General features: G+C 40.2%; 1 protein-coding gene across 4 annotated transcripts in view; it reads left to right on the top strand.

Moving 5' to 3' along the window:
* CYFIP1 (cytoplasmic FMR1 interacting protein 1) overlaps positions 1-26584 on the top strand; it is a 60206-nt gene that overhangs the window by 8641 nt on the left and 24981 nt on the right. For all 4 annotated transcript variants that reach the window (XM_086482214.1, XM_086482215.1, XM_086482216.1 and 1 more), the window contains 13 exons: positions 799-916; positions 1619-1741; positions 4481-4606; positions 4906-5072; positions 6454-6601; positions 8470-8623; positions 9851-10007; positions 10568-10664; positions 11009-11085; positions 11179-11287; positions 11861-11980; positions 15557-15756; positions 22756-22843. In XM_086482214.1, the coding sequence (XP_086338340.1) occupies positions 799-916; positions 1619-1741; positions 4481-4606; positions 4906-5072; positions 6454-6601; positions 8470-8623; positions 9851-10007; positions 10568-10664; positions 11009-11085; positions 11179-11287; positions 11861-11980; positions 15557-15756; positions 22756-22843 (1684 nt within the window). The remainder of the gene's footprint in view (positions 1-798; positions 917-1618; positions 1742-4480; positions 4607-4905; positions 5073-6453; positions 6602-8469; positions 8624-9850; positions 10008-10567; positions 10665-11008; positions 11086-11178; positions 11288-11860; positions 11981-15556; positions 15757-22755; positions 22844-26584) is intronic.

Below are 26584 nucleotides of genomic sequence, written 5' to 3'. Positions count from 1 at the left end.
TTGTCTCCCCCCCTCTTTTTTTTTTGGCTAGGTGTGCAGCACAGCAAAATGGCTGGAAAATGCAGCCAGTTTTTACATAAATGGTTCCATAGTTTATGGTCATTGCTTTGTTTTAGTGAACGTTTCTGTGCTCCTCCAAGACCTTCCCTCCATGCAGTTACATGAATTTAGAACGTAGTGCTTTGCATTTTAATTCCTGCAGAAAAAACACATAACCTGCATGTAATTGCTAAGAGAAAATCAACAGCAGTGGGCCTACTGAGCTACTAAAAATGTGAGGCTACTTAACATGACATTCTTGGTAGCATGTCTTTTGTGACCCTCTTGATAACACATCGATAGTATTTCATTATGTCTTTTTTGTAGTTGGGAGCATACTGTAGGCTCTTCATCATTAAACAAGGGTAACAAAAAACGATCTGAAGGTAGCATGTATCTTATGGCCTATACCTCTACTTCTGCCCTGCCTTGCGCTACTTTTCCCTGACTGTATGCTCCTGAAGAGAGATGCCAGTTTGTATTTCATAGCAGCAGCCTTTAAAAAAATACAGAAAAGAGTTTGGGGTTTTTTTAAGACTTGGGAGAAGTGCTGTTTGAATGTAGAAAGGCAATCCACCACTAACGGGCTGTGCACGGTCAGAGGTAGAGGTGTGAGGAGAAGAAAGGCCTCAGGCCTCAAATAGAGGAGAAGGAAGACTTTTTTTAAAAGTCATGCATTATGGTTCTTTCTTTGCAGTATCAGTTGTACTGTTTATTGCCTAAACTGATTTAGGTGGGGTTTTTTGTCGCCTGAAACAGATGGACATGCACGTCTTCCAGCAGCAGTCCCCAGTACAATATATGCGAGCAGATGATCCAAATCAGAGAAGACCATATGCGTTTCATATCAGAACTGGCTCGTTACAGCAACAGTGAGGTGCGTGGGATTAGAGTTATTCATGCAAATTTCACGTCACTGATTAACAGTTTCTGTTAAATATTCGAAGAGCAGGTAAACCTCAGGCTAGGTAAATGACAAAGCTTGAATCAAGAAAAGCTGGCTGCAGGGCTAGTACCCAGTCTCTGCATGATATTTACACTGTTTAAATTTAATAATAATAATGATACATCTACAAACTGCAGTATTCTTCTGCTTATATACATATCTGTCGATCTAAGATATATATCCTAGAACTTTCAGCATGTCTCTTTTGGAATAGGTTCTCTAGTCCTTACTCCAAACGGGTGCTCATAGCAGTTTAAATGAAACTAAACATTAAGAGATTATCTAAAAAAAAAAAAAAAAAAAAAAGAGAGAGAGAGAGAGAAAAGACATGTACATGCATACACGCATGTATACATACATATATAGAACCTATAACACTTATATAATATATATAATTAGTGTCTTGAATTGATGGTGATTAGGGATGTCGCTGGTTTCCATCACTTGAACAAAATCTGTGAAGTTCAACTATGTAAGTCTGTAGAAGAAAAAGCTGATATTACTGCAGGTGTTGGTACACGATGCTGTTTTAATGCTTAAAAGAAATCTATGTAGAAATTTGGCTATGGATGCTGGATACAGCATGTTCTGATGTGGTTTTGGTTTTTTTTTTGTTGTTTAATTATGTTCTAGGTGGTGACTGGATCTGGTCGACAGGAAGCTCAAAAAACAGATGCAGAGTATCGGAAGCTGTTTGATCTGTCTCTGCAAGGGCTGCAGCTTCTCTCTCAGTGGAGTGCACATGTCATGGAAGTGGTATGTTATCTGGGGAATAAAACCAGATGGAAAAGAGGCAGCCTGGTGGGGTTGGGCAGACTTTGCTTTAATGGAATGAAAAATACATGTTGTGTTTTTTTCCCTTAATTCCGCTCTTCCTTTTTCTTCCTTCACTCCTTTTCTCCTCCTGCTCCAAACCACATTCTCAGAGGAAGGCACATGAAGTTCTCAAACGGGTAATAAGAGTCATGTTGCTGCTTTGAACGTCCAGTAGCACGTACAATCTCATACAATACATACAACTTGTTATATTTAATGGATAGGTGATCACTTGTGAGCCGTGACCAGATGTTTTTGTATTGCTCTTGATACATACATTTTGTAGACTAAGACTTCATTACTTTCCTCTAAACCTTGTTTGAAATTATATAGAATCACAGAATGGTTTGGGTTGGGAGGGACCTTAAAGACCCATCTAGTTCCAACCCCCCTGCCATGGGCAGGGACACCTCCCACTCAAAGCCCCATCCAACCTGGGCTTGCACACTGCCAGGGAGGGGGCAGCCACAGCTTCTCTGGGCAACCTGTGCCAGTGTCTCACCACCCTCAGGGGGAAGAACTTCTTCCTTGTATCTAGTCTAAACCTGCCCTCTCCAGCTTCCAACCATTACCCCTCGTCCTGTCACTGCAGGCCCTTGCAAAAAGCCCCTCCCCACCTTTCCTGCAGGCCCCCTACAGGTACTGGAAGGCCGCTATAAGGTCTCCCTGGAGCCTTCTCTTCTCCAGGCTGAAAAAGCCCGGATTTATGTGCTGTTAGAAATATCCCTACCAGCACACAGTTACACAGGAGGTGATAGAACAGCCTCAACTGGCTATGTTTAGATATCATAGCTTAGTAAATTGAAGCATGTAAGGTCTTAACCAAGGTCACAAAAATGAACAGAAAGGTTCCCACTGGCTTTAGATTAGGCTTTTAGTCAAAAGAAAGTAAATGTGGAGAAAGGAAAGTTTGACAGGAGATGAGGAAGGGAAAATAAAGAACCTGCGGAGCTATGTTTTAATAATTTATTCGAAAAACAGATGCCAGTTAGAAACTGCTTAAGGCAGAAATTGAAGAGAATGATGCAGGATTCCTTTTTATGCTGCAGACATTTGGATAAAAGCTGCATGTGTTACCTGCACTAAACCATGTTCTACGAAGGGTTGAAGCAGATGACGTATTGTATGAGAGAAGCCAGACTTGCTCCTCCTCTGCCTCTGACGTCTGAGGGAGTATCGAGCTGTTTGTGCTGTGTGAATCCAGTGCGGTCACAGCGAGCATAGCTAGAGACCCAGTTTTCTTTCTCTTCTATGTTTTTAACTGCCTCTTTTAAAAGCCAGTAGATGAGTCGTGCTTTTTCCTGTATTATCCTATTCCTGTTTAAATCAACAGTGTATTTTATGGTGAAAATCTTCTTCTCCTTTTCTCCTTCTTAAGAGAGGTTGCTGTTGTCTATTTCTGGCCTTTGCAGCTCCCAGACTTGCTCCCTTTATTTCTGTCATTGCAAAATGCTGCATTCAGGCTCTCTCTTCACAGGGACAGTCTTCCTATTTTACTGTATTTCGTAGAAAGTCCTTCATTCTTAGCTCTGTTTTTATCCTCCCAGTTCCAGAACAAACTTTCTCTGAGGATCACAGCAGGCTTTTTTTGCTTATTATCACTGCTTTTCTTTGTCTTTCTGATTTGTATGGGTTCCCTTAAGTACTTCTCATGTAAGTTTGTTTTCACCTTCTCCCTGTCCTCCTACTGAGAATTTATTCTGATCTGGAGTATCCTGCTTATTTACCTGTCTTCTGCATTCACTCAGTATCCATGAACCTTGTTAACCTGCATCGTGTTCAGATAAAAAGTTTCAGCATATGTTTAATGTCTTACTTAACTCTTTTAACTTACTGCCCCCAAAATACTTCATCTTTGTTTGATGTTTTCTTTGTAGCACTTAGGTTGCAGGGTGTGATGCTCTTCTTTGCCATAGGTAAACCAGTGCAAATATTAATCCATTGTAGTAGGCAAATTTATATTGCTCTGTTATCTGCAAAGATAATATCAACCAGACCTTGTTATTTGCTGAACTCAAATGGTGAGAAAATTGTATTTGAATGTGACAAGGATTTTTCACTAGATGTACCCTGATGGATATTAGATCAGCCTGACACTGCTCAGGAACATTTTGAGCTGTGTTTGCAGTTGACTGAAAAGAGAAATGCATGCTGTGCAGATAATATTGTCACAGGTAATACAGTATTTCCACACCTTTAAGCCTAGTAAACATGGGAAAAAAACCCAAACAACAAAACTGTATAGTTTTCCAGGTGTGCTTTGAATTCTAAATGTGAGTATTTGGCCAAGTTTGGAAGCTCCTCTTTTTGTGTGTGGGTGTGATGGATTTTTTTTGTTATGCTCTGAGGTCTCTCTGTATCTCTTGTGCTTGAAGTAGAGAGGAAACTTTTGCCTATGCTAGCATTTCCTCCGTGAAAAACACCCTGAAGTGCACTACCTGCTGAGTGCAAATTGCATTTTTTGAGCTAATACAGGCTGTTTGGCATTTCCACTAGAGAGTAGTTTCAGGATTTATGTAGGTTTTGAGAATCGTACCAAATGTTATTTCTCAGATATTCTTGAAAACACTGGAATATTTCTTAAAGCATGCTGTTTGTGTCCAGCTATGTTTTGTGTTTCTCAGGCCTTTTTTTCCCCTCCCATCTTTTTTTCTCCCCGTTCTGCTGTGTGAACTGCAGTATTCGTGGAAGCTGGTACATCCAACTGACAAATATTCTAATAAAGATTGTCCTGACAATGCAGAAGAGTATGAAAGAGCAACAAGATACAATTACACTAGTGAGGAGAAGTTTGCTTTGGTTGAGGTAAGATAAATCTTTTTTTACAGGGATTTTCTAAAGATTAATTCTATGCAAAGGAAAACATTCTCTATAAGCATTTTCTATAGCCAGTGCAAAAAGACAGTGTGCCCTGTGTTGATTCTGAAAGAGCATGTTTTCCTTCATTCAGTGTGTAGGAGGAGCACAGGAAAACTGTCCTTTGTCTTTTGGAACATGTTCGTTCCCCTCTTCTCGTTTTCTTAAAAATGAGCTTAAAAAAGGGCTCTTTGAGAACAGTTATACAAACAAAATAAGAAAAATACATGTTTTTTTTTTTTTTGTAGGTGATTGCTATGATCAAAGGTCTTCAGGTGCTGATGGGAAGGATGGAAAGTGTTTTCAATCATGCCATTCGCCATACTATTTATGCAGCTCTTCAGGACTTTGCCCAGGTCACACTTAGAGAGCCGTTAAGACAAGCCATTAAAAAGAAGAAAAATGTCATTCAGAGGTAGCCTTCTTGTTTTCTCCTATATTTTTCCCCAAATCCTACTGCATTTGTTGCAGAATTGCACAGCTGTTAAATTTTGCCTCTTTAAGTCTGTAGTCCCCTACTAGTCTGTCTGGTATTCAAAGTTAGCTTGGCTGAATATGTATTGGAAGTTGAAGAAGTCTGAAGTCAAAAATGAATGGCTGCCAACATGGCTATGGTAAGAGTCCAGGCTGTCTTGAGCCACTTATGACTATGGCGGGAAATCTTGTGTTCCCTGTAGTTTGTTTCTAAGGAAGGACAAGTACTGTGATATCGAAAGCAAGATAGTCTTTTTATTTTGGAGAAAGGTGTTAACTGTCCACCTTCATTATGATTCCGGTGTTACCTCTCCTTGTGTGTCATGTTTACATCCCGCCCCATAGTCTTATCTCTGCCCTCTTAGCATCCTGCCTTCTTTCTCAGTTTCTGCTGCTTTTGGCTTATTAGCCTTGCACTTCTCTTCTGAGTGCTCCATCTGCCCACTCTGCTTGGTGGCATTTCCTGACTTTATTTTTTTTGTCCCTAATTGTTTGCTTTAAATCTTGACTTGTTCGCCATTTGTTTACTCCTACGTTTCATTGCAAAGCTCTTGGAGGTGAAAGTCTTTGGCTAATTAGGCTATTGCTACATGCTCTGACTGCTACAAAAATACTGTCATAAGCTAAAAATAAACAAATTACTCCAAATTACCAAGTTTGCAGGGAGAGTCTTTGTCCCAGGGACTCACATGAAATAATGAAGTGTTACTTTCATACTTGCTCAGATTCAGGAGGAGCCATTTGATTGATCATTCAGCATGCCACAGGATCTGGCTGGCTGTGTTTCTGCCAAGTATCTGAAGTCTAGTTCAGTATTTGGAGTTAGAATTATGAAGTTGTTTGTATAAATTCCAGATGAATTCTTAAATTCTGCTGGAAAGAGGAATTCTGCTGTATCTTTTCATTTCAATCCAGAAGTGTGTCTCTTTAGTTTGGTTAATAATCTGCTTTGGTTTGATTGAATAATCTACTTTTTTGTGGTTTAGGAGAACAAAATGACTTGATGCGCTTGCTAAGGGTCCCAGAGGTGATCTTTTTATCTCTGGTGAACCAGTTTCAGAGGTCAGCTTTCTTCTCACAGAGAAGATGGGCTCTGGACTATCCTTTTTGATAAACAGCGTGGAGCGATTGTTTTGTGGATGTGGCATTCTTGACGTTGGTGGCGAAATCGTTTGCGGTTGCTCTGAGTTACCCGGAGCTCCTGAATGCTGTCGTGAAGTTTCTGTGCTTGTGGAAGAGTCCTTAAAAAAAAAAACCAAACAAAAGTTCTTACCAGTGCACTTGGATGTGTACCAGTCTGAAGTAGCGTGAATTGTGTTCAGTGTTTTGCAGGCCATCAGAAAGACAGTCTGTGACTGGGAAGCGGGTCACGAGCCGTTCAATGACCCAGCTCTAAGGGGAGAGAAGGACCCTAAAAGTGGTTTTGACATCAAAGTCCCAAGGCGTGCAGTGGGACCCTCCAGCACTCAGGTATTTTCCTGTCTGGTGGTTGTGATCTCTGTCAACAATTATTGCATGAAATGTTTTCTCTCTGGCCTGAACTATTTAAAAACCGCAGGTTTTGTTGTTGGGTTTTTTTAATGCTAAAAATCTACTCTGATTAGATTTATATTTATGTAACTAAAATCCTCTGTCTGGGTTGCTGTCACTTTCTACTCTGATGCATAATTTTTCCAAGTGTTCAACCTCTTTAATTTGACTTCCTGGGAAGAAATATTTTCTCATTGACCTCCTAATGTTTTTTAAATAATATTTTTGAACTATATGATTTTTTTCTTGGCTGACTCCCATCTCTGGTATGGCTGGTGGATTTTTTTTTAAATTTTTTTTTTTTTGTTAAATCCCAGTATTCAATAGGTGCTATACAGTTTTAAAATGTGTTTAAAATATAAATTATTTCCTGTAAAATATGGGAGAGTGTTTGACTTCTGACAAGATCCCTCTTACTGTTCAGTAATGAATGATAAAACTGCTCCCTAAAATCTATTTAATCTTCTGCTGCCGCTAAAACAAGAGGTATTTTAAGTGTGTTTTCTATGGTAGTCATTGAAATCCCGTGCCTAGATGCTCCTTCTTGTTACCTCCATATAATTCTCTTTTTTTGTTTTCTTTATGGATTTGTTTGGAGAGTGTATGGTCTGGTATTCATAGCTCATCTGAGAAAATGAGGTACTGAGCACTTTGGGTGAAAAATTGAAGGCAACTGTGGTTTGTAAAGACAATCTTTTAGTACCTAAAATTTGTGGGAGCATGTATGGATAATCTTGGGTAATAAAAAGTTGCTTAAATTATGGTAAGATGGGTTTAATGAAGATTTTGTTTGGGGAATTAGAAAAAAATGTTTTGATTTCTAATTTTCTGGGGGAAAAAAATAAATATCACCACCATTGTGCTGCTCCTGTGCTTGGTATGTTTAAGGGCTTTGTTCCACTGGCTGCAACAGGCTGTTTAGAGTACGCGGTTCTGTCTGCTTTTTCTGCTCTTGGGCTGGCACACTTGTCTGTCTCTGCTGATAGGAGGAAGCAAGGTCAAATATATCGATTTTAGATAGGTTTTTCTCAGTTTCACGCAGTTCTAAAATGGCTATGTATGAATTGGTAATACTTGGAAATCTTTGCGAAATCGTTTGAGAAGCTACTGGCTCTCTGAGCATCCTCTGAAATGAGCGGGACCTTTTCCCTTCACTTGAGGGAGCACTGGATTGCGGTGATTATTCTGAATGAAGAAGCCTTTCTGTATGTCCTCCTCTGCATGCTTACTGTGCTGCTTTTCATTTTTAACAAACTAACACGTTTTCTCTGCTTCTGTTTCCCCTTCCTTATTTACCCACGTGTTTTTATTAACGGATTCTCTCTCCCCTGCCTGCCCCTGTCTGTTGGTTTTTAGCTCTACATGGTTCGCACTATGACAGAGTCCTTAAACTCTGCTGAGCTGTTGAAGCAGCTCAAGTCTCTGGGACTGGAAAAGCTATTGCATGTGACACACAAGTTTCTGAGGCAGTCCTACATCTATCCGCCTCTTTTAAACTTTGGTGGTAAGACATTACTTATTACTTTTACTTTTTGTGGTGATGTGAACTGTTCCACTGCAAATGGTCTGCTGCTAAGTGTCAGTGGAGGTCCCCTTGGCATGGGTAGGCGTTTGTGCTGGTGCGTAGGCTAGCGTTGCATCTGTTCCTCTTGCCTGAAAGGCTTTTACCCACACAGTGCCAGTTTTCAGTTTGAAGTGGAGCAGTCGCTTACTGATAGTAATTCTCAGTGTTGCTCAACTAATGTACTGTGTGTATTTTCCTTTTCCCCCCCCTCTTTCCACCACAATTGTTTCCTTTAATGATACAGCTTTACATGGTGAGAACTATGTTAGAGTCCCTCATTGCTGACAAAAGTGGTTCCAAGAAAACCTTGAGAAGTAGCCTTGAGGGGCCCACCATATTGGACATAGAAAAATTCCATCGCGAGTCTTTCTTCTACACTCATTTGATAAATTTCAGTGGTAAGATATGTAGATGATCAGTGTCCAGCTTAGCATGTCCTAACACCTCTAACACGACCTGGAAAATGTTTCCGATTGCCTAAGTCAACTTACCTTTGGTTTATTTATCAAAAGCCTTGGTCTGTCCAAACTTTTTCCGAGACCTGGTATTCAGTATTGTGGTGGGATTTTTATTTTTACTTGTTATACATTTGTTTATAATGCATCAAATTTCATATTGTTACCTCCCTTTTTTATTTCTTTTTTATGTACGTATTTATATAACCAAGGGACAGATAAGCCTATACACATCGAAATTTTAAAAAGGAAGTAGTTTTTTGTGTTTGGGGTTTTTTGGGATGTTTTTGTTTTACGTACAGAGGAAACAAATTCTCTGTTGTGGTAAATTTGATGTCATTTCACTACTCTTACTATGCAGTTAATTGTAATCGGAAACATGCTGTCCTAAAGAATTCACCTACTGACATTGAATGTATCTAGTCTTTGTCATCACCATGCTGTGTTGTCTTTTCATTTTTGTTTTGCTGCTGGACTCCCTTACCCTCGGAGGAGGGGGAGCCTGTTAATGTCAGTCATACTGCTACTGGGGAACAGCACTTCAAAAGGTCTTCAGAAGATCTTGATGTGAAAAGTTCATTCCTGTTTTGGTTCTCAAGCCTTCTGCAAAAGAAGGCTTGTGACGAGTGTTTCTGGAGAGGTGGGAAGCACGCCTCCGCGCCCTTGACAGTGGCCTTAGAAACTTTCTGTTTTAATCTCTCCTTCATGTGTCTGTCTGCCATTTCCTGCCCATCTAACCAAGAGGAACGTGTGGAGCGATTCAGTCCTCCAGTGGGAGAGATGGTACTGGTGGATCCGGTACAACTTTGTCTCCTTCGCCTGCTGCTTCCCAAGTTCAGTGTACAGCTTTCTCAGCCCTCAGCTGTGAAATTAAACTAGAAATCCTCCTTTACTGGTGTACATAGTTTTTCTGTTTAATTGGTAGTCTGGTCCACTTCCACGCTTTTTTCTGTCATAAGGCACCACTTTGGGGCCAACGTGGAGTTCAAAACTCTTTGAAAAAGTCATAGGCTTTACGTTTTGAATTTGGGTTAAGTATTTGGCCTATGTATAGCTCTAGTGACTCACGCCTGCTTTTTTTGTTTCACATTTGCATCATCAGAATCACAGTTACATTGTTCCTGATGTATTTTTGTAAGAAGGGTAATTTTTCCTTATTTATTCTGAAAGAAACCCTGCAGCAATGCTGTGATCTGTCCCAGCTGTGGTTCAGAGAATTCTTCTTAGAGCTGACCATGGGCAGAAGAATCCAATTTCCCATTGAGATGTCCATGCCTTGGATTCTGACGGACCATATTTTGGAGACTAAAGAGGCATCAATGATGGAGTAAGACCTACTTGTGCTCTTCCACTGAATGATTATTAATGAATGTCATTCCTTATTACAATGTTACTGCTTTAATTGTTTTGAACAAGCAGTCACCGAGAAGGTTTTCTAAACCTTTATAAAATTTTCCTCTTAACATTTGCCAGTTTCCAGATTCTCAAAGTTGTTTTTTTTCAAGTGAATAATTGAAATATGGAACCTTCCATATAAGTATCATTGCACCAGCCAAATACGCTGTTCCCTGAGTGAGTTCATACTCCTCAAAGATGTCAGATATAATGCAAAGTCATAAAAGCATAGTTCCATTGTGATGGAAAGCTACATCTAGAAAACAAGTTTCAGACTGCAAATTCATCGATACAATTTCTTGAACTATCAAAAGACTTTCTTAAAGGAGAAATTGTGGTACTTTTTGCATAAACTCAAACAAAATGATCCTGTTTGCACAAACCGCATGTAGATTACAATATTGACTGGCTTACAACATCTTGAATGCACCATCCTAAAGAATCATAATTTCTATAAACATGTAACTCTTTCTTTTATTCTTTTTCATTCAGGTATGTTCTGTATTCTTTGGACCTTTATAATGACAGCGCTCATTATGCACTTACTAAATTTAAGAAGCAGTTCCTCTATGATGAGATTGAGGCAGAGGTAAAGTAACCTTAGCTGTTGGAGAAAAGTAGTCTGTACCGGAATGTGAAAATGGTGCTAAAGGCCAGGACCTATTGTAAGAGATTCAGAACAGTTGGGGATTATGAACAGAAGAAGGACCAGAAGGCGGGTAACGGGTTGGGTGATACGTTGTGAGGAAACCTGTAGACCTGTGCAAAACGCCTCGCATTAATGCTGAAAACTGAAGGTCATCTTCTCTTGTACTGGGAAATCTGGGTGCATTAATTTTCTTAATTATGTTTGGTAAACAGTGGGAGGTCTTGGATAAGCTCTGCACTTTTAATTTTAAGTATCTCTAAATGTACCGTTTTTTTCCCCCCAAGGTAAACCTATGTTTTGACCAATTTGTCTACAAGCTGGCAGACCAAATATTTGCGTACTACAAGGCAATGGCTGGCAGGTAGCTGTTCCAGTAGTGAGAACTTCCATTCATGCGTTTCTACTCTGCTTTGCTGTCTAATATAGTTTAAGCATTTTCTTCCTTTATTAATAGCCTACTTCTGGAGAAACGATTGCGTTCAGAATGCAAGAGTCAGGGCGCAACCATTCAGTTGCTACAGTCCAACCGCTACGAGACACTGCTGAAACAGAGACATGTCCAAGTGAGTTACCTCATACTCTGTTGTGTTTGAGTTGCTTGGGAATTTTCCAATGGTGTTGATTTACAGAGGTATATAAGACCCTTCCTGTGCTTTATGTTCTGTCATCTAAGGGACATAACTGACATTTGGATCAGCTTTTTTTGTCATATGAAGGAGTAAGTTAAGAAAAAAAGGTAAAAGATCCTGCTTTAATGCAAATGGCTGTTGCAGTTAAGCAAACACAAGCCAAATAGGAATGTCACGTGGGGTAGCGTCGTCTTCCCAGTAATGTTTTTTACCAGTTTTCAGTATGTTGTCGGCACAATGTTATGGAAGCATAAAATGCTGATATAAATACTTAGATGTAAATGCAACATGTGATTTTACTTCTTTTTGTGAGAATTGGGGTGTAAATTGTAGTACCTCATTTGTTCATGAATTTATAAATTTTTGCATCTGCTTTGTTTCTGTGTGTTTGGAATGCACGTTCTCCTTGTGAGACTGTTAATCTGTGGAGTTTCATAGTCCTTGTACAGTTTGTCTCGTAATTTGACTTTCAGTTTCTGCATTTCTTCATAGCATTTTTTTCTTTAGCTTCTTGGTAGGTCAATAGACCTGAACCGACTGATCACTCAGCGAATTTCAGCAGCCATGTACAGGTCGATGGAACTGGCAATTGGTCGATTTGAAAGTGAGGATTTGACTTCCATTGTGGTGAGTGGTGTGTTGCAGTTTTGCCAGAGCACTAACTCTGCAGTTGGGGTCTAGATGCTAGTTTTGCTTTGTTTTGGTTTAATTTAATTTTATTTTTATTTCTTTTGTTTACATTGAGAATGATAGACATCTAGCCTTTTTTTTTTTTCTTCTTTTTCCCCATTATAAATCTGAATTTATTTTTTAATGGCAGAAGCGAAAAACTTTCTCAGCTTTGCTGAAGTCCTCTAAGTATTCTCTCAGCAAATAATGGTTCAGTCACTCCTGAAAGGAGAAGAGGCTGGCTGACTAACAGGCAAACTTATTTTACCCTGAACCTTAGTTAAATATAGGATCATAGAATCATAGAATCATTTAGGTTGGAAAAGACCTTTAAGATTATCACGTCCAACCATTAACCCAGCACTGCCAAATCCACACTAACCATGTCCCTAAGCACCACATCTACACGTCTTTTAAATACCTCCAGGGACAGTGATTCAACCACTCCCCTGGGCAGCCTGTTCCAGTGCTTTTGGTGAAGAAGTTTTTCCTAACGTCCAATCTAAACCTCCCCTGGCACAACTTGAGGCCATTTCGTCTTGTCCTATCGCCTGTTACTTGGGAGAAGAGACTGACCCCCACCTCACTACAACCCCCTTTCAGGTAGCTGTAGAGAGCGATAAGGTCTCCCCTCAGCCTCCTCTTCTCCAGACTAAAGAGCCCCAGATCCCTCAGCCACTGCTCATACGAGATGTGCTCCAAATCCTTTACTAGCTTGGTAGCCCGCCTCTGTACCCGCTCCAGCACCTCAGTGTCCTTCTTGTAGAGAGGGGCCCAAAACCGCACACAGTATTCGAGGTGCGGCCTCACCAAAGCCAAGTACAGCGGCACGATCGCCTCCCTACTCCTGCTGGCCACATTATGTCTGATACAAGCCAGGAGGCTGTTGGCCTTCTTGGCCACCTGGGCACACTGCTGGCTCATGTTCAGCTGGCTGCCGACCAGCACCCCCAGGTCCTTTTCTGCCGGGCAGCTTTCCAGCCACTCACCCCCAAGCCTGTAGCGCTGCGTGGGGTTGTGGTGACCCAAGGGCAGGACCCGGCACTTGGCCTTGTTGAACCTCATACAATTGGCCTCAGCCCATCGATCCAGCCTGTCCAGATCCCTCTGCAGAGCCTTCCCGCCCTCGAGCAGATCAACACTCCCACCCAACTTGGTGGTGTTTGCAAACTTACTGAGGGAGCACTCGACCCCTTGTTGAGATCATTGATGAGGATATTAAACAGAACTGGTGCCATTGCTGTGAGCATTCCCACACCCTGACCACTGCCCTTCTGACTGGCCCATGGCCTGCTGCAGGTCTCTGAAGGACCAAAAAAAAAAAAAAAAAAAAGGAAGGGAAATCATTTAAGCAGTCCTATTAGAAAAATAACAAAACTTTTCTCTGTAAGTGTGAAATCATACAATGCTATGGCTGAAGTTTGTCTGATTTACTCAGTCTAGATTGACAAAACCACTTGCCAGAGAAGCTGCTTAGTCTTGTAAAAGGCATTCTTTTAGTCACCTCCAGCTACATCATAAATTATACTGGCAAATCCACTGTTGCCATTGTAGTATATTGTGGAAATTATTAATTCTGATGTGCTATGATTGTTTTCTCCCCATGCCTTAACCTGCATCTCTGTTCAAACAGAGCTGTGGCCTGACCTGACGCAGTACTCTGGAGTATGCTGCTGTACATGGGACTGTGCAAGTCCCAGTCCTGTTGAGACTGAGAATCTTGTTCTTTCCTTGCCCAGAATAAAAATAAACCTACTGCAACTGAGGGCCTTGGGAGTAAGGTGTAAACATCACCTGTAGAGAAGACGTTATACTAGGACCCCTGAGGAAACAAGGAAAATGAGCGTTCTTGTGATTTAAATTTTTGCAAATGCCCACTCCTGTCCTTGCTTACAGATAAATTGCGGACCAAAACAAAACAGTCTAGGGCCTGGTAGATTCCACATGAGTTTATTTACCCAGGCAGCTTGGTTTTGTAGCATGCAAAAATAATATTTTTTGTGAAGGAACGAGAACTTACTTGTGCCTGTGGAAGAAGAGCATCTGTGCAATACTGAGGTGCCTTTTTGAGTCAGTTTCTTGATTAAAATGCTAAAAACCAAATTTTATTTCCAGACGGCATGAGTTTGACAAGTAAATATGCAGCCAACAAGAAAAATATCAGATACATTCAGTTCTGCTGGAATGAAAAATAAATCAAAAGTTATGCAAGAAAGTTTACGATTGGTCTTTCTGTAATAAGTTTTTTACCAGTGATATTTTGTCATGCAGTTAACTACCGTGATTTAACTCTTTACTGAAGATAAATCAAAAACTGAGGCCATAGAGCCTCTTGACTTTTCAGCACTTGGTGTTATAACTTTTGAATTATTGAAATGTATTTTTACTTTATGTGCAGGATTTTCTTTCTGGCTAGGTGAACAGAAACTGTTGATGATGTGTTTCTTAGGTCACAGGTTCTTACTTTTTCTTGAGTTAGAAAGCAACAGGGCTAAGGAGTTGTCCCTCTAGCACACTCCTTTTTTTTTTGTTTTATGCAAAGTAATTTCTGCTTGTTTTCCTCAGTGAGAAATTGATACTGATAGCTTAACTGATCAGTAATTTCTGCTAAATAAATTAATTGAAGGTAGTTAAAAGACTAAGCTGTTTTTTCCCTCAGATTGGACTGAATACTGTAATAGCAATCATAGTGGTTTGATGCACAGCTAAACAAAGCCAGTGGACACTCCTTTCTTCACTAGGTCATTGCACCGCAATCCTTAAAAGCAGTGCCTTGGGGTTTTCTTGACTGAGAGGTTGTGTTCTTTGTGTTTGGTGTTTTCAGCGGCTGATGTCAGAGATGGATTTATTTTATTTTATTGTTTTGTTTTGTTTTAAAGAAAATGCCAGAAACTATACTAGGAATTTCTTGTCAAGAGGAGAAACATTATGAAATGCAGTGCTTATAGCTAGTTGTGTGGTCCGCAGCTACTGATTTTGTAGATACCTTCACAACATTTGTAAATGTCTGGTCTGGTCTTCCATGGCATACCAGTACATTCTTCACTGGAGTAAACCGTGAGAAGGACTTAGGGTAAATGTGATGCTATCCCTGCCAGTACTACTACAAAAATTAGTTCACCAGTTGCCCTACTGAACAGAAATTACTTTGTGATAGCTTGTAGAGTAGAAAATGCAGAAGATGCTTCTTGGGCTGTGTCCGAACCCATTTAAAGGTTGGAGTTTTAACTTTTGCTCGGTGGAAAAAGAATTGGTGCAGATCTGTGTTTGAGACCCATCTGCATTGTGGACTGATTTTAATGAATACCCTTAAAATCTCAGAGAGTTTTGGTGGGAGGTAGTTACAAAACAATCCCAAGAGCACTGATTTTTTTCCGCTTCTTACCATTAAAGTGAGAGACTTTTGTTTGGGGGAGAGTCAATTGTTCGTTTTGACTTCTTTCTAGTCTTTTATTCAGTCACAGTTATTTATGTACTTTGTTGAGTTTCTCTATTACATGCACTACTCACTTTCTTTCCTCTTGTCTTTTGTAGGAGCTGGATGGCTTGATAGAGATAAACAAAATGACTCACAAGCTTCTGAGTAGATATATGACCTTGGACAGCTTTGACGCCATGTTCAGAGAAGCCAATCACAATGTGTCAGCCCCTTATGGAAGAATCACTCTTCATGTCTTTTGGGAACTCAATTATGATTTCCTTCCAAACTACTGCTACAACGGGTCCACTAACAGGTTAGCATGGCAGCCTTTTGTTTGCAGCAGTTCTTCTGTCACCCCCCTGCAACTTCTTTCCTAGCAAATGCTGACAAGTCCATCTCCATTCAATTAGTGTGTTTTCCACTTCTAGTGCTTTACTGGAAGTGAAGCAGCATGAGTCATTTTACTAACTACTGTCAAATATACGAAAGCCTGTTATTTGTCCACAATAGAAGTAAAATGTAACTGCAGCATCCAAATTCTGACATTTTGACGACTTAGCTATAGTATGCTGAAAAATAAAGTGTGTCCAAAAATACTGCAAAGTGTGTAGCAGGAAGCTATTTTGGTAGACAGGATCCTCAACTGTGAGATGATGGAAATAAAATTAAATTCCTGATTCTGCATTACCGTGAAGAAAATGATTATTTACTGGAGAAGGGAAGAGTTCGGTATTCACCACAACTACAGTTGCAGCCTGTAAAGAGAATGAGTAATGGAAATAGAAAGAGGAAGGTAGGATCTCAAGTTTTATCTAAAGACTGGGAGGTGTAATGCTTGGGACTTTGCATTTCTGGGCTTCCTGCTTGTGTGCTGTTTTCAGGATTCACGTTGCTTTTAGTTTACTCAGGGTTTGGTTAAAGCACTGTGAAGTGACAGTAAAGTGATATTGAATATTGAGCTGTAGGAAGAGGAGGAAGCCTGTTCTCATCTTTCACTGTCTCCTTGGAGAGCTTTTCCTCTCTGACATGTCCCGTGGTGGTTATGCTGCATTTTAGATCCAAAACTGTGTCTGGGAAAAAAAAGGAATGTTTTTTTGTGGTTAAGTTTTAGCCAAGAAACTTCTGTTACATTAATCATGGAGAGCAGGGGCAGGAGATATGATTCTATGTTTCTATGAATCTTTTTGCACAGGAGAGCTGAATGTATTTCCAAGGAAGCTACTGTGCCATTGGTGTATTAAGAATCACATAAGCATAATATTAAAAGAAAATCTTGATGAAATACTGATCCTTCACCTGTCAGCTTTAATGAAGGACATTCAATAGCTCCTATAATAATTCAGCCTGATGTTCATCCTGGCCATAAGGACTGCTGTAGTGCAGACCACAGTGCTTGGGAAGGGAGCGTGGAATGCCAAAGGACACTAACAGGATCCTGTAGGGCTGTTGCTTGTCTGTTTAAAAACTGTCTGCACGAATTGAGTTAGGCTGATCCTCAAGCTCTTTGGGTAATTAATTCAGGATAATTAATTTAAAAGACGACAAAGTTATGTGTAGCATGTGCCCAGTTTCATCACAGAATTGCTTTGGTTTCAGTCAAAAACAGCAGTGTGGAGAGAGTGGATGTGTGAGTTGCACATGCTATACCGTGCCCATCGATATTTTTGCTGGGAGAAGGAACGGGGAGTTTCTAGCCCTTTCATAGTTCTTAAGCACGTTCGTTACAGCTATTGCTGCCTTGCTGTTAGTGTGAACTTTAAACTGAGCTTTCTCTGCATTGAACTGTGCAGGTTATTGTGTGCAAATACAGGAGCACACAGTGAGGAGCTCTGAGAGAGCTGCTAGTTTATTTCTTGACTCTTGATAGGTAGTGTCTTGCATGAAAACTACATGTAAACAAGGGGAGAAAAGTAACGATGAAAGGTTGGAAGAAAGAGAAATAAGCGTGGTGAAAAGCAGAGAGGTTACTTGCTGGTGAGGGGTTGGAGGCAGAGCTCCCAGGAATTGTGTAATACCTGTGGCTTGGCTTTTAGTAATTTGACCACAGCCTAGCAGTAAGGATCCTTCTTTTAAAGTTAGTGTTTTGGTCAGATTAGCTCGTGTCCGGTACCTTTTGAAGCTCTTTTTTCCCAAGAATGCTTGAACGTGACAATTTCGGACATCTGTAAAAGAGTTTGAGTGTTTAGAAACCCTGCAGGTTTGGTTCAAAGGCTAAGGCTATTCACGCAGAAGTACTGACACACATTGCATGTTTAATTATTTGGGATTTAGGATTATTTTTTTTTAATATCTGATAATTCACTGAGATTAAACAGTGAGGCTGCTATTAAAAGATTTAGCAATTTAATAATTGCAGCGGCCAGTTTTCTGAAATTTAGTCTCGTTAGTGCTGGCCAGCTGCACAGGTGTCTCCAGACTTGGGTGCCACAGTTTGTAGAGAAGGAATTGGGGAGATGAACGAGGGGAGCTCTGCAAATGGGCATTAGCACTGAAATCCAAGGATGTTTTTCATCCACCTGTTGTTGATCGCAAAAGAAAGAGAACAAACTTTTGGATAATGGCATGAGCATAGGAACTGCAGAAGAGGTCAAAGCCCTCTCTAGTCCGGTGTTCTGATGCTGGCAGCAGCCGTGCAGAGGCCAAGTACGAAAACAAGGGAGGCTTGCGGTGACTTTTCTCCCAGGAACCGTGCCAGCCTCTAGCAACGATCAGGTGTTTGTGTAAAACAAAAATGGTGGGATGTTAGTGGATTTCTGACCTTTTACAGGTATTTTTTTCCCCTATTGCTTTGTCTAGTCCTTCTTTTAAAGCTATGTGAGTTTTTGGCATTCATGACATGCTGTATTGAGGAGGGAGTCTGCAGTGAAGCTGGGTGCTGCAGGAAAAAGTATCTGGTTTAGTTTACTCTCAAACTGTTGCCTGCCAGTTCATACACTGAAAGCGACCGCCAACAGCCATTTGCCACTTGTTGCCTTTTCTGTGCTGCTTGGGATTTTTTTTTAAGAGCGCTCTCTCATGTTGGCCCGCAGCTGCACGTTTTTCCAAGCCGAAGGTCTTTCCACACAGAGACTCTGTCATGCTTACGCCTGTGTCTGTGCTTTTTTCGTTCGCCTGTATCTTTGTGGAGTTAGGAGGACTAAGGCTGTCCAGAAGATTCAGATGACACAAGGACAACTTTGAGATTTTTGTTCTTTGTTCCTTTTCCACTGTCTGTAGGGTTCCTTTTTCTGCCTTATTGTCTTCCCTAATTCTGAACCGGTCTTTTCTTCCATGATAGCTTGCTTTGTTGAGGGCTAACAGAGGACCAAGTGTGAGACAGCCCAGACTTTTATTTGGACTGAAGGTTTTCTGTGCTTTCTTGACACAGCTTCTGGAGACGGTAGTCAGACTTGTAGCTCCATCTCCTCCCAACACATTGTCTAAATCTGTATTCACTGCTGAAAGTTCACGTGTGTAGCACTCTTCTACATGCAGTACGACGTGTTTCTTCTGAGGATACAGATTTGTCACAGAATGAACAAAAAGACCAGCTTTTCATTTTTCAGTCTTCCTCCCTGCCTGCCTCTCACCTTTCCTTTTGCAAGCTCTCTGGCTCTGTCCTACTGCTTTTGAGGCTAGATTTCACACGAGAACAGCTGTGTCTTCTTGTCTCGTGTACACTCTGATAGTCTGTGTTCAGAAAAATCTTCTGCCCTTTCAAACACTGTTGGAGCAAACCTGAAAAGCGGCACTGGCAGTGAAAGCTGCCTAGTTACTGCCGCAAAGAGCCAAGGGGTGCAGAGGTATAGGTTTATGCAAAGTCAGGGTGGCTGTAGACGACCTTCCCCCACCTTAAAAAAACAAAAACAAAACAAGAACAAGTCTTTCTGCCAAAAGGAAAGGTGATAGCAATGGAGTGGTGGAGATCTGTTACTCTCTTATGATCTGTTTTCTCTGCTGTTTCCTCACGCTTCAGTTTGTAACCTCCTGTTCTCTCTATCTTGGCATTCATGTTCAAGAAGGGTGAGTTAGATCTAGCATGCACAAAGAGAGGAGGTGTAGATCTGGTAGACAGGACAAACTAATTTGAGAAGGCTGGAAGGTAAAAGTGTTCATACCAGTTAGACAGGGAAGTGCAGAGGGACACTTTCTGTATGAGTAGGGAGGGAGGATTGTGGTAGCTTACTGCTTCTGAGATGGAGCTCAAGAAGGTTATGAATGAGATTGTCTGTCTGATCTGGTGCCTGCAGTAGACAGGCAGCAGGCTCATTGACTGAAGTGTTCTCTTTCAGATTTGTCCTTGTTTTCTTAACTAGATTGTGGTAATTAGAATCCTAGAATCATTTAGCATCGTTTGTAAAGCGCTCACTATGAACTCCTTCCTGGTAGGTATCACAGAAACACTGATATAAAATGATTTGATCCCTAAAATAATTACTTTTGGGCTTACATTGTCCTTTAGCAATCACTGTTGCAAAGCTTTGGTAAGCCAGCAGGCTTTTCATCTGCTTAATCTACTTTGACTGCTTACAACCTGCGTTGATTAAAATGGATAAATTGCTGTGAGATTATCAACACTGATTAAAAATGAAAAGATCTGATTCTCGAGTACGCCAAAACCTGCATCCAGCAGTATCTGAGGGAAAGTAAAAACTTGCCTAGCTTTAGAGTTGATATTCAACGAGCTTCAGTCCTTCAAAGAGATATTTCTGTTTCTTGGAGGAGGAGCAGGAGGGAGCCAACCAGCAGGATGTCAAGAAGAAAACACACACACATTGAAAAATTTGAAGAATAGGAGATGATGCTGAGCTGTGAAGGTTTCTATATAGCCCTTAGTTTTGATGGAAGAAATCTCTAATATTTATCTGAATGATATACTGGGCTTCGTCACATACCTCCTAGAATGATGCGCTCTCTTCAGCCTGTTGTATCCTCAGTCTTGGCCATTCCCCATCTGTAAGATGTCAGGTGACTTTATCTCTTGCGCCTACTTTTTTTTTCTTAACCTCTTTCTTGCTCTCTTGGCATCTTTCACCCAAGAATGTATAAAATGGGTGCTTACTTCAAGTCTTTAAGAAAGCTTTAAGACCATTTTGCTACTACTCTAAAGTATTGGCGATGGAGAAACCCCCAAGAATATAGAGGAGCACTGGGGAACACACAGGAGTTACTTGTGCTTGTACAGAGCTGGTGGAACTTAGGGACTGTGTCTCAGAAGTATTTCTTCAGCATTTGATTTCTGAGGCTGCGATTTCGCCTCAATCCAGATACAGTCTGACTGGTTTGTTCCCAGACACTAATGACATTGTAATTAAAATACATTCATAATACCTTTTTGAAAAGACTAAGAATTGTAGTTACAGCTTCCAAAGTCATGGGATACACCCACATTTATATTCTGAAACACTCTTTTCCTTGTGAGGGTTTTAATTTAGTGGTAACAAACCAGCATTGCCCTGCATGCTGAAACCCAGTCTTATCTCAAATGACATGGTATCTTTAATTTCTTTCACTTTAGAGATTTTCTTAGGGCTTGAAAATTGATGTCAGTTTAAAAAGGAAGAAAGGGGGCCTAGAGTAATCTCTGGGACTGTCATATGTTGCAGATTACTTTGAATTCCATCAAATGTTTACAACATCTCTGGTAAACTCATTAATGAAGTATCTGTGCAGAGAACAGATTGAAGTAATCTCAAGAGGAAATTTTCAGATGCTGTGTAAGTGAGAGTGAAGGCGGGAAACTTGTGAACTGAGGAAATTAAATGTAAGGACATTTAAATTATATATGTATATAGTGTAAAAAAGAATACACATAAATGATCTTTTCTTCAAGAGCTCTAAAAGCAAGCACTTTCTGGACTTCAGCAAGTACAAATACTTCTGGAAAGACAGGGCTAAAATTCATATGAACGAGTGAAACTGTGGCTGTATGCCTATTTTTGAGCAGGTTACAGGAATACAGAAAACCTTGTCCTGAAGTTACAGATTCTCACGAGAATGATTCAGATTACTTACAATTATTTCCACTGTGTTTTATTTCTAAGTCGCGTGGTGCAATTTATACATGTTTGCGTGAAACAATTTTTGATTAGCATGGTTGATTTTGTTTTCAGCTAGAAAATGGATGTATTAAAAATAGGATTTTGACGTTCTTTCTAGGAAAAATTATTAATGAATCATTTAGTTTGTGTGATGGTTAAAGTCAAACATATTTTAAACAAAACCAGATCAAGATATAATTGTATCTTATGATATTATAATGTACTGCAAACTTCCTTTCCTGAAGCCTGTTCCTAGATGCATTTATTTTACTCAGCCATCACTCAGAACAGCCTGATCTGTTACAAGCATTTGATGTACGGTTCTTAAATAGCTGTTTTTCCTCTTCACTGTGTATACACAGTTTTGCATCTTATTTACCAAGAAATCCTTTTCATCAAATTAAAAAATAAAGCCATCCAACCCGTAAACACACAGACACGAGTAATTTTGCTCGGTTTAGTAGAGTTAAGCAGAAGTAGAATTGTAGTAGATGTCGATTAACTTCTTTCTGCACTAAAACTATAGTGCTGCAAAATGCGCCTTACACAGTTAACGGGCAACGCCAGGCGAGCAGGTCTGTGCTGCGCGTTCAGGAGAGGACTGGTGCCTGCAGAGTTCCGCCCAAGCACGGTTCTTCAGACGCCGGGGCCCTCCGTTTGGAGGGGGCTGTTTGATCCTGTCTTTTGCAGTCCTCCATATCTTTGTAGTTCTCTTGTCATCCTCTTAACAATAGACAAAGGCAAAGCTAAACACTGTTTGTATTGGTACGTGCTCATGCTAAAGTATGATCAAACTTTGAAACATTAATTTTCCTACAAGGTTTCTACCCTTCCTCCTGACTTTTTTTTAAAGGCGTTAACCTGAAGTGTTTCTCCTGCTATGAGTTTCTGGGGGGGGGGTAGGGCTCCAAAACATAAATGTTCATTCTTAAGGACTTCCTTTTGGAAGCACAAAGAACTTCCTTACCCTCCGTGAGGGGCTGCTGCTGCTTTGTTAGTTGTATCTCTTTGCTGGGCTGGGCTAGAGTAGAGGTGAGAAATATTTTGGGACCCTGCACACCACTGGAAGAACAGGGTCTCAGTATGTGATAGAGAATTGCATCATGATTTGTGTCCAGGCTTTTGGGCAATGCAGGCTATGTGCTTCCCTGGTTTCAACTTGGGCTGAAAGGCTACTGGTCTGGCTTTAATTTTATATGTAGACAAAGGCAGTGTTATACTGGGTAAGGTGCATCAGGCACACACCTACTAACCTAAGTATAATTAACAAATTCTTTATTTTGTTTTTATAGATTTGTTCGGACCGTGCTACCGTTTTCTCAGGAGTTTCAGAGAGATAAGCAGCCTAATGCACAGCCGCAGTATCTCTATGGATCGAAGGTTGGATTTGATTCCCTTTATATTTGTGGTTTGCTAATGTTTAAAGGTATCTTTTTTAATTACAGAAATTATGGAATATGAAAGTTATTAAAAATGGACTCAAATACATTTTGTGAGTATTTTAAACTCAACATAAGCTTTTTTTTTTTTCAGACTTTGCTGTAAAGCTCACCATATGTTTCAGCCAAAGTGCAAGTGATTAGTCTGATGGTTAGTTTTATCTGACATAGCTAAAAATAAGTCCTTCTCTCAACCACCTTGCATTGCACAGTTGCTTATAGTGACAGAGCAGGCTCAAAGAAAAGATTAATTAGTCATCTGGTGAAGTGAGAACAAGAGCCCATCTTGGGTGCAGCTGCTCCCTTGTTACAGTGATGAAGACTGTGATGGCAGGAGAAAAAGAAACAGACAGGAAAAACTGCTTCCTTCAGGTGTTGTCTGACTTAAAAGGTTCTGACCATCCTAAACTGTCAGATACCAAACAGCTCAAATGATTTAAAAAAAAACCCACCCCAAACAGTAGCATTTCTTTGGCACCTTCAATCCAAGGACCTCAAAGTCGTTGTGATGAAGTTGGCCTTCTGGCCATCTCATCTCCTGTATTAGCATCGTCTTTCTTGCTTTGCAGCTTAGGAGCACCTAGAAGGTTTATGCAAGTTTTCAGGTGTACATGATATGCAGTCACGTACTCTGTGCCTTAAGGCAGTGCCCAATACTGAGGTTGGAAAGGAGCTTACGTGGGTGACCTGTTGAGAGAGTACTCGGCGCAAGAGAATAGTCGTGGGCTTTCATGGAGCTCCTCAAGCGAGGAAGGTTGAACTGTATTCGCAGAAGCAATGCTGTGCTCATCTGTGCAGTACTGTATGTTGGAGGGATAGATTTATTCCCCCGATCACTGCAGATTTGTTTCCTTGCCCTTCAGAATTATTACGTGCATCTTAACGAGTTAAAGGCATAGCACATTAACATATATCTGCAGTTTTAATATCCAGTCAGAAATACTGATCTGCTTCCAACAGCAGTAAAAACCAGTAGTGGTATCTTCAGCAAATCATTTGAGAATATTTAATTTTGTTGTTTTCTTGAGTATCAGGGAGGCAAAATGACAGTATGGAAAAGATCAATAAAAAATATAAGGATCAAATTAGAGGATTGTTGACTAAACAAAAAGTTTTAAAATTATGTACTCAATTATCCTTTAATTTATACAAATGCGCTGTGTCTTTTTCATGTCTAGCTACTTTCATTATCTAGCTCATGCTTAAAGATGAGCATAATTAGTCATCCTACTGTTATTATTTTCTGCACGTGATATCCTAGTTATACGGTGCAGTCTCCGTGAAGTGATTTGCCCAGCAAGCTAGTTTTTGAGAGCTGAAGAGATAGCCCAGAAGTTACAAATTTTAGTCCTAACACATTCCCTGCAATTGTAAAACATGCATGCTTTTAAAATATAAAGGAGGTGGAAAGGATTTATATGTCTTTAATGTGGAATGTAACAGCTGAGTGATTGTCTGATACTGTGAATAAATTTTTATGTAATTGTTCTCCAACAGGGAACAGTAAATTATAGGAAAGTGCGGTTTTCTTACATTAGAGTTATTGTGTGCCTTACTATTTTAGGAATTCACCAGATGCAGTGTGAAGAGCAAAAAACCTCACTGAATTTAGTAGAGATTGCTAACTTAATTTATCTAAGTGATGATACCGTGGGGTGAGTGACAGAGGATTAACTGGCGAACCCTTTTTTTATCAGTCAGGTTACGTTATTAAATTGAGTTTAGTAATCTTTACTCTGAGAGCTATACGTTTTCAGAAATCTGATTATTTTTCTATATGAGCAGGAGCAGTTGAGGGGGTTCTTAGATGCGTTTCTGGAGCAAGATATGTCTATATTAGCAAATATTCCTGGCTGTCTGTAGTTTTAAATTTTTACAAGAGTATATTTTTATTCTTGAATCTAAGGTATTTTGGAATTGGGGATATCTCAATGGAATTTTAGGAGAATTTTGGGACGTTTCTACTGTATATCGCAAGTAACAGATAGTGATTCTTACACGATAGAGGCTGCACGTTCTAGCATGTGATACAGTTGCATGATATTCTTCAGCGTACTATATAGCCAGGCTTGCCACAGAGCACATCCTTGTGTGGGTCCTTTAACGGCTGTATTGTTGAATTGCCTCCTGACTGGATAATAGTGGTCTATGGGGTAGCTACGTATTTTTCATTTTATTGTCTTTTCTGAGTTCCTGAGCTACCCGAGATATTCAGGTCAGCACTTCATACTGATCATATAGCCAAGGAATATGACTTTCATTTTCCTTATTGGACTTCATTCGTTGGTTTGGAGGTTTTTGGCATGTTTTTGTGTTTGTGTTTTTTGGGTTCTTTTTAGCCATCTATAGCGTTTATTTAGGTCAGTGACAAGAGCGTTGTGGTTTCTTGTGCGTATGTACGCTCATACATGCATCTGTTGGACTGTAATGGCTAAACACTTTCTGTGCAGAAGCTTTGCACGAGCAATGTTCTTGCTTAAGAGTGATTAAAGAAATTTTTAGTTTTGATCTCAAAATGTTCACATTTCTCAGATGATTCTAAGTGGATCAAAGCATTTGGTCTATATTAATGTGTATTGATGCTTAGCATAGACAATTGTGTCCGCATTCTCTGTTGCATCTAAAGTTTTCTGAGCAGTATCTTCATCCAGTCAGCAAAACAGAAACCCACCGATAGAACTCCTCCTGGCTGACACGGGAGCAGAGCTGTCAAGTGGGAAGGAGCTGAACTGCAAAAGCTCATCAGCCTTTTAAGTGAGCTGGAGGGTTTTAAAAGCTCATTGAGCATGGTCATTGAAATCCCTTTCATCAGGGAAGTGTGTGTAGGATTAATGAAACGAATGTTAGCAGATTGAAATTCGGCAACAAGGGCTGGATGCATAAAATGATTAATAATGTACATAGAAGAAAGAGCCTCTTTTGAGGATTTGAAACTAACTTTGCATATTAATGAAGTGCCTGCTTTTGTAGAGGTTGTGTAGACCAGAAAGTAAGAGCTTCCTTTCTGGCTTATGCAACATTTGCCAAAGATTTTCATGTTTGTATAGGTTCTGCATTTTGTAGATGCCAACTCATTTGTTTTGTGAAAAAAAGACACGTTTGGAAAATATTTCTCAATGTGAATATAATGTTTTTTGTCTACTGCTGGTGCACAAATTGACATCAGTTTGCACTATGGTACATCTTGTTATCAGTTTAGAATCACTTAGAATGTTTGCCCCTTACTAGGTCACTGTTAAAACTGGACAGTGAACTACCAAACCACAGAATTGCCAGAATAAACCTGAATGAATCTGTAATAAAACTTTATGAGCAAGAGACAAAGAATCGTGTAGCTCTATGAGTGGGTGGTGACGTGAGTTCTTCAAAACTAGCGCAGAAGCGAGATGACACTCCTTATGCATTGCTCGTTTGCAGCAGGTGCGAGACGGTCCGTTGCTCGTGAGGTGATACAAATGTTTATCTCAGTAGTGCACAGTAAACTCCTTGGGTGGAATGGTTTTATATTTAGATGAGGTAAGTCCCATTCCTGGGAGCATTCCCTGGAGGCTCCTTGCCTCCTCAGTCTGACACATACATGCGTCTTTTTGTATGTATGTGTTTGTGTAGAAGTAATAAAATTCAGTAGGTGAATTGCCTCAAAACCGCTTTAAGACTGAACTGCTCCTTGTTCTCAGTATGG

Source organism: Leptosomus discolor, chromosome 1, assembly GCF_034619465.1.
Source record: "Leptosomus discolor isolate bLepDis1 chromosome 1, bLepDis1.hap2, whole genome shotgun sequence".
Taxonomy (NCBI): domain Eukaryota; kingdom Metazoa; phylum Chordata; class Aves; order Leptosomiformes; family Leptosomidae; genus Leptosomus; species Leptosomus discolor.
The sequence above is the reverse complement of the archived record's forward strand: the minus strand, read 5'-3'. Positions and strand labels throughout refer to the sequence as shown.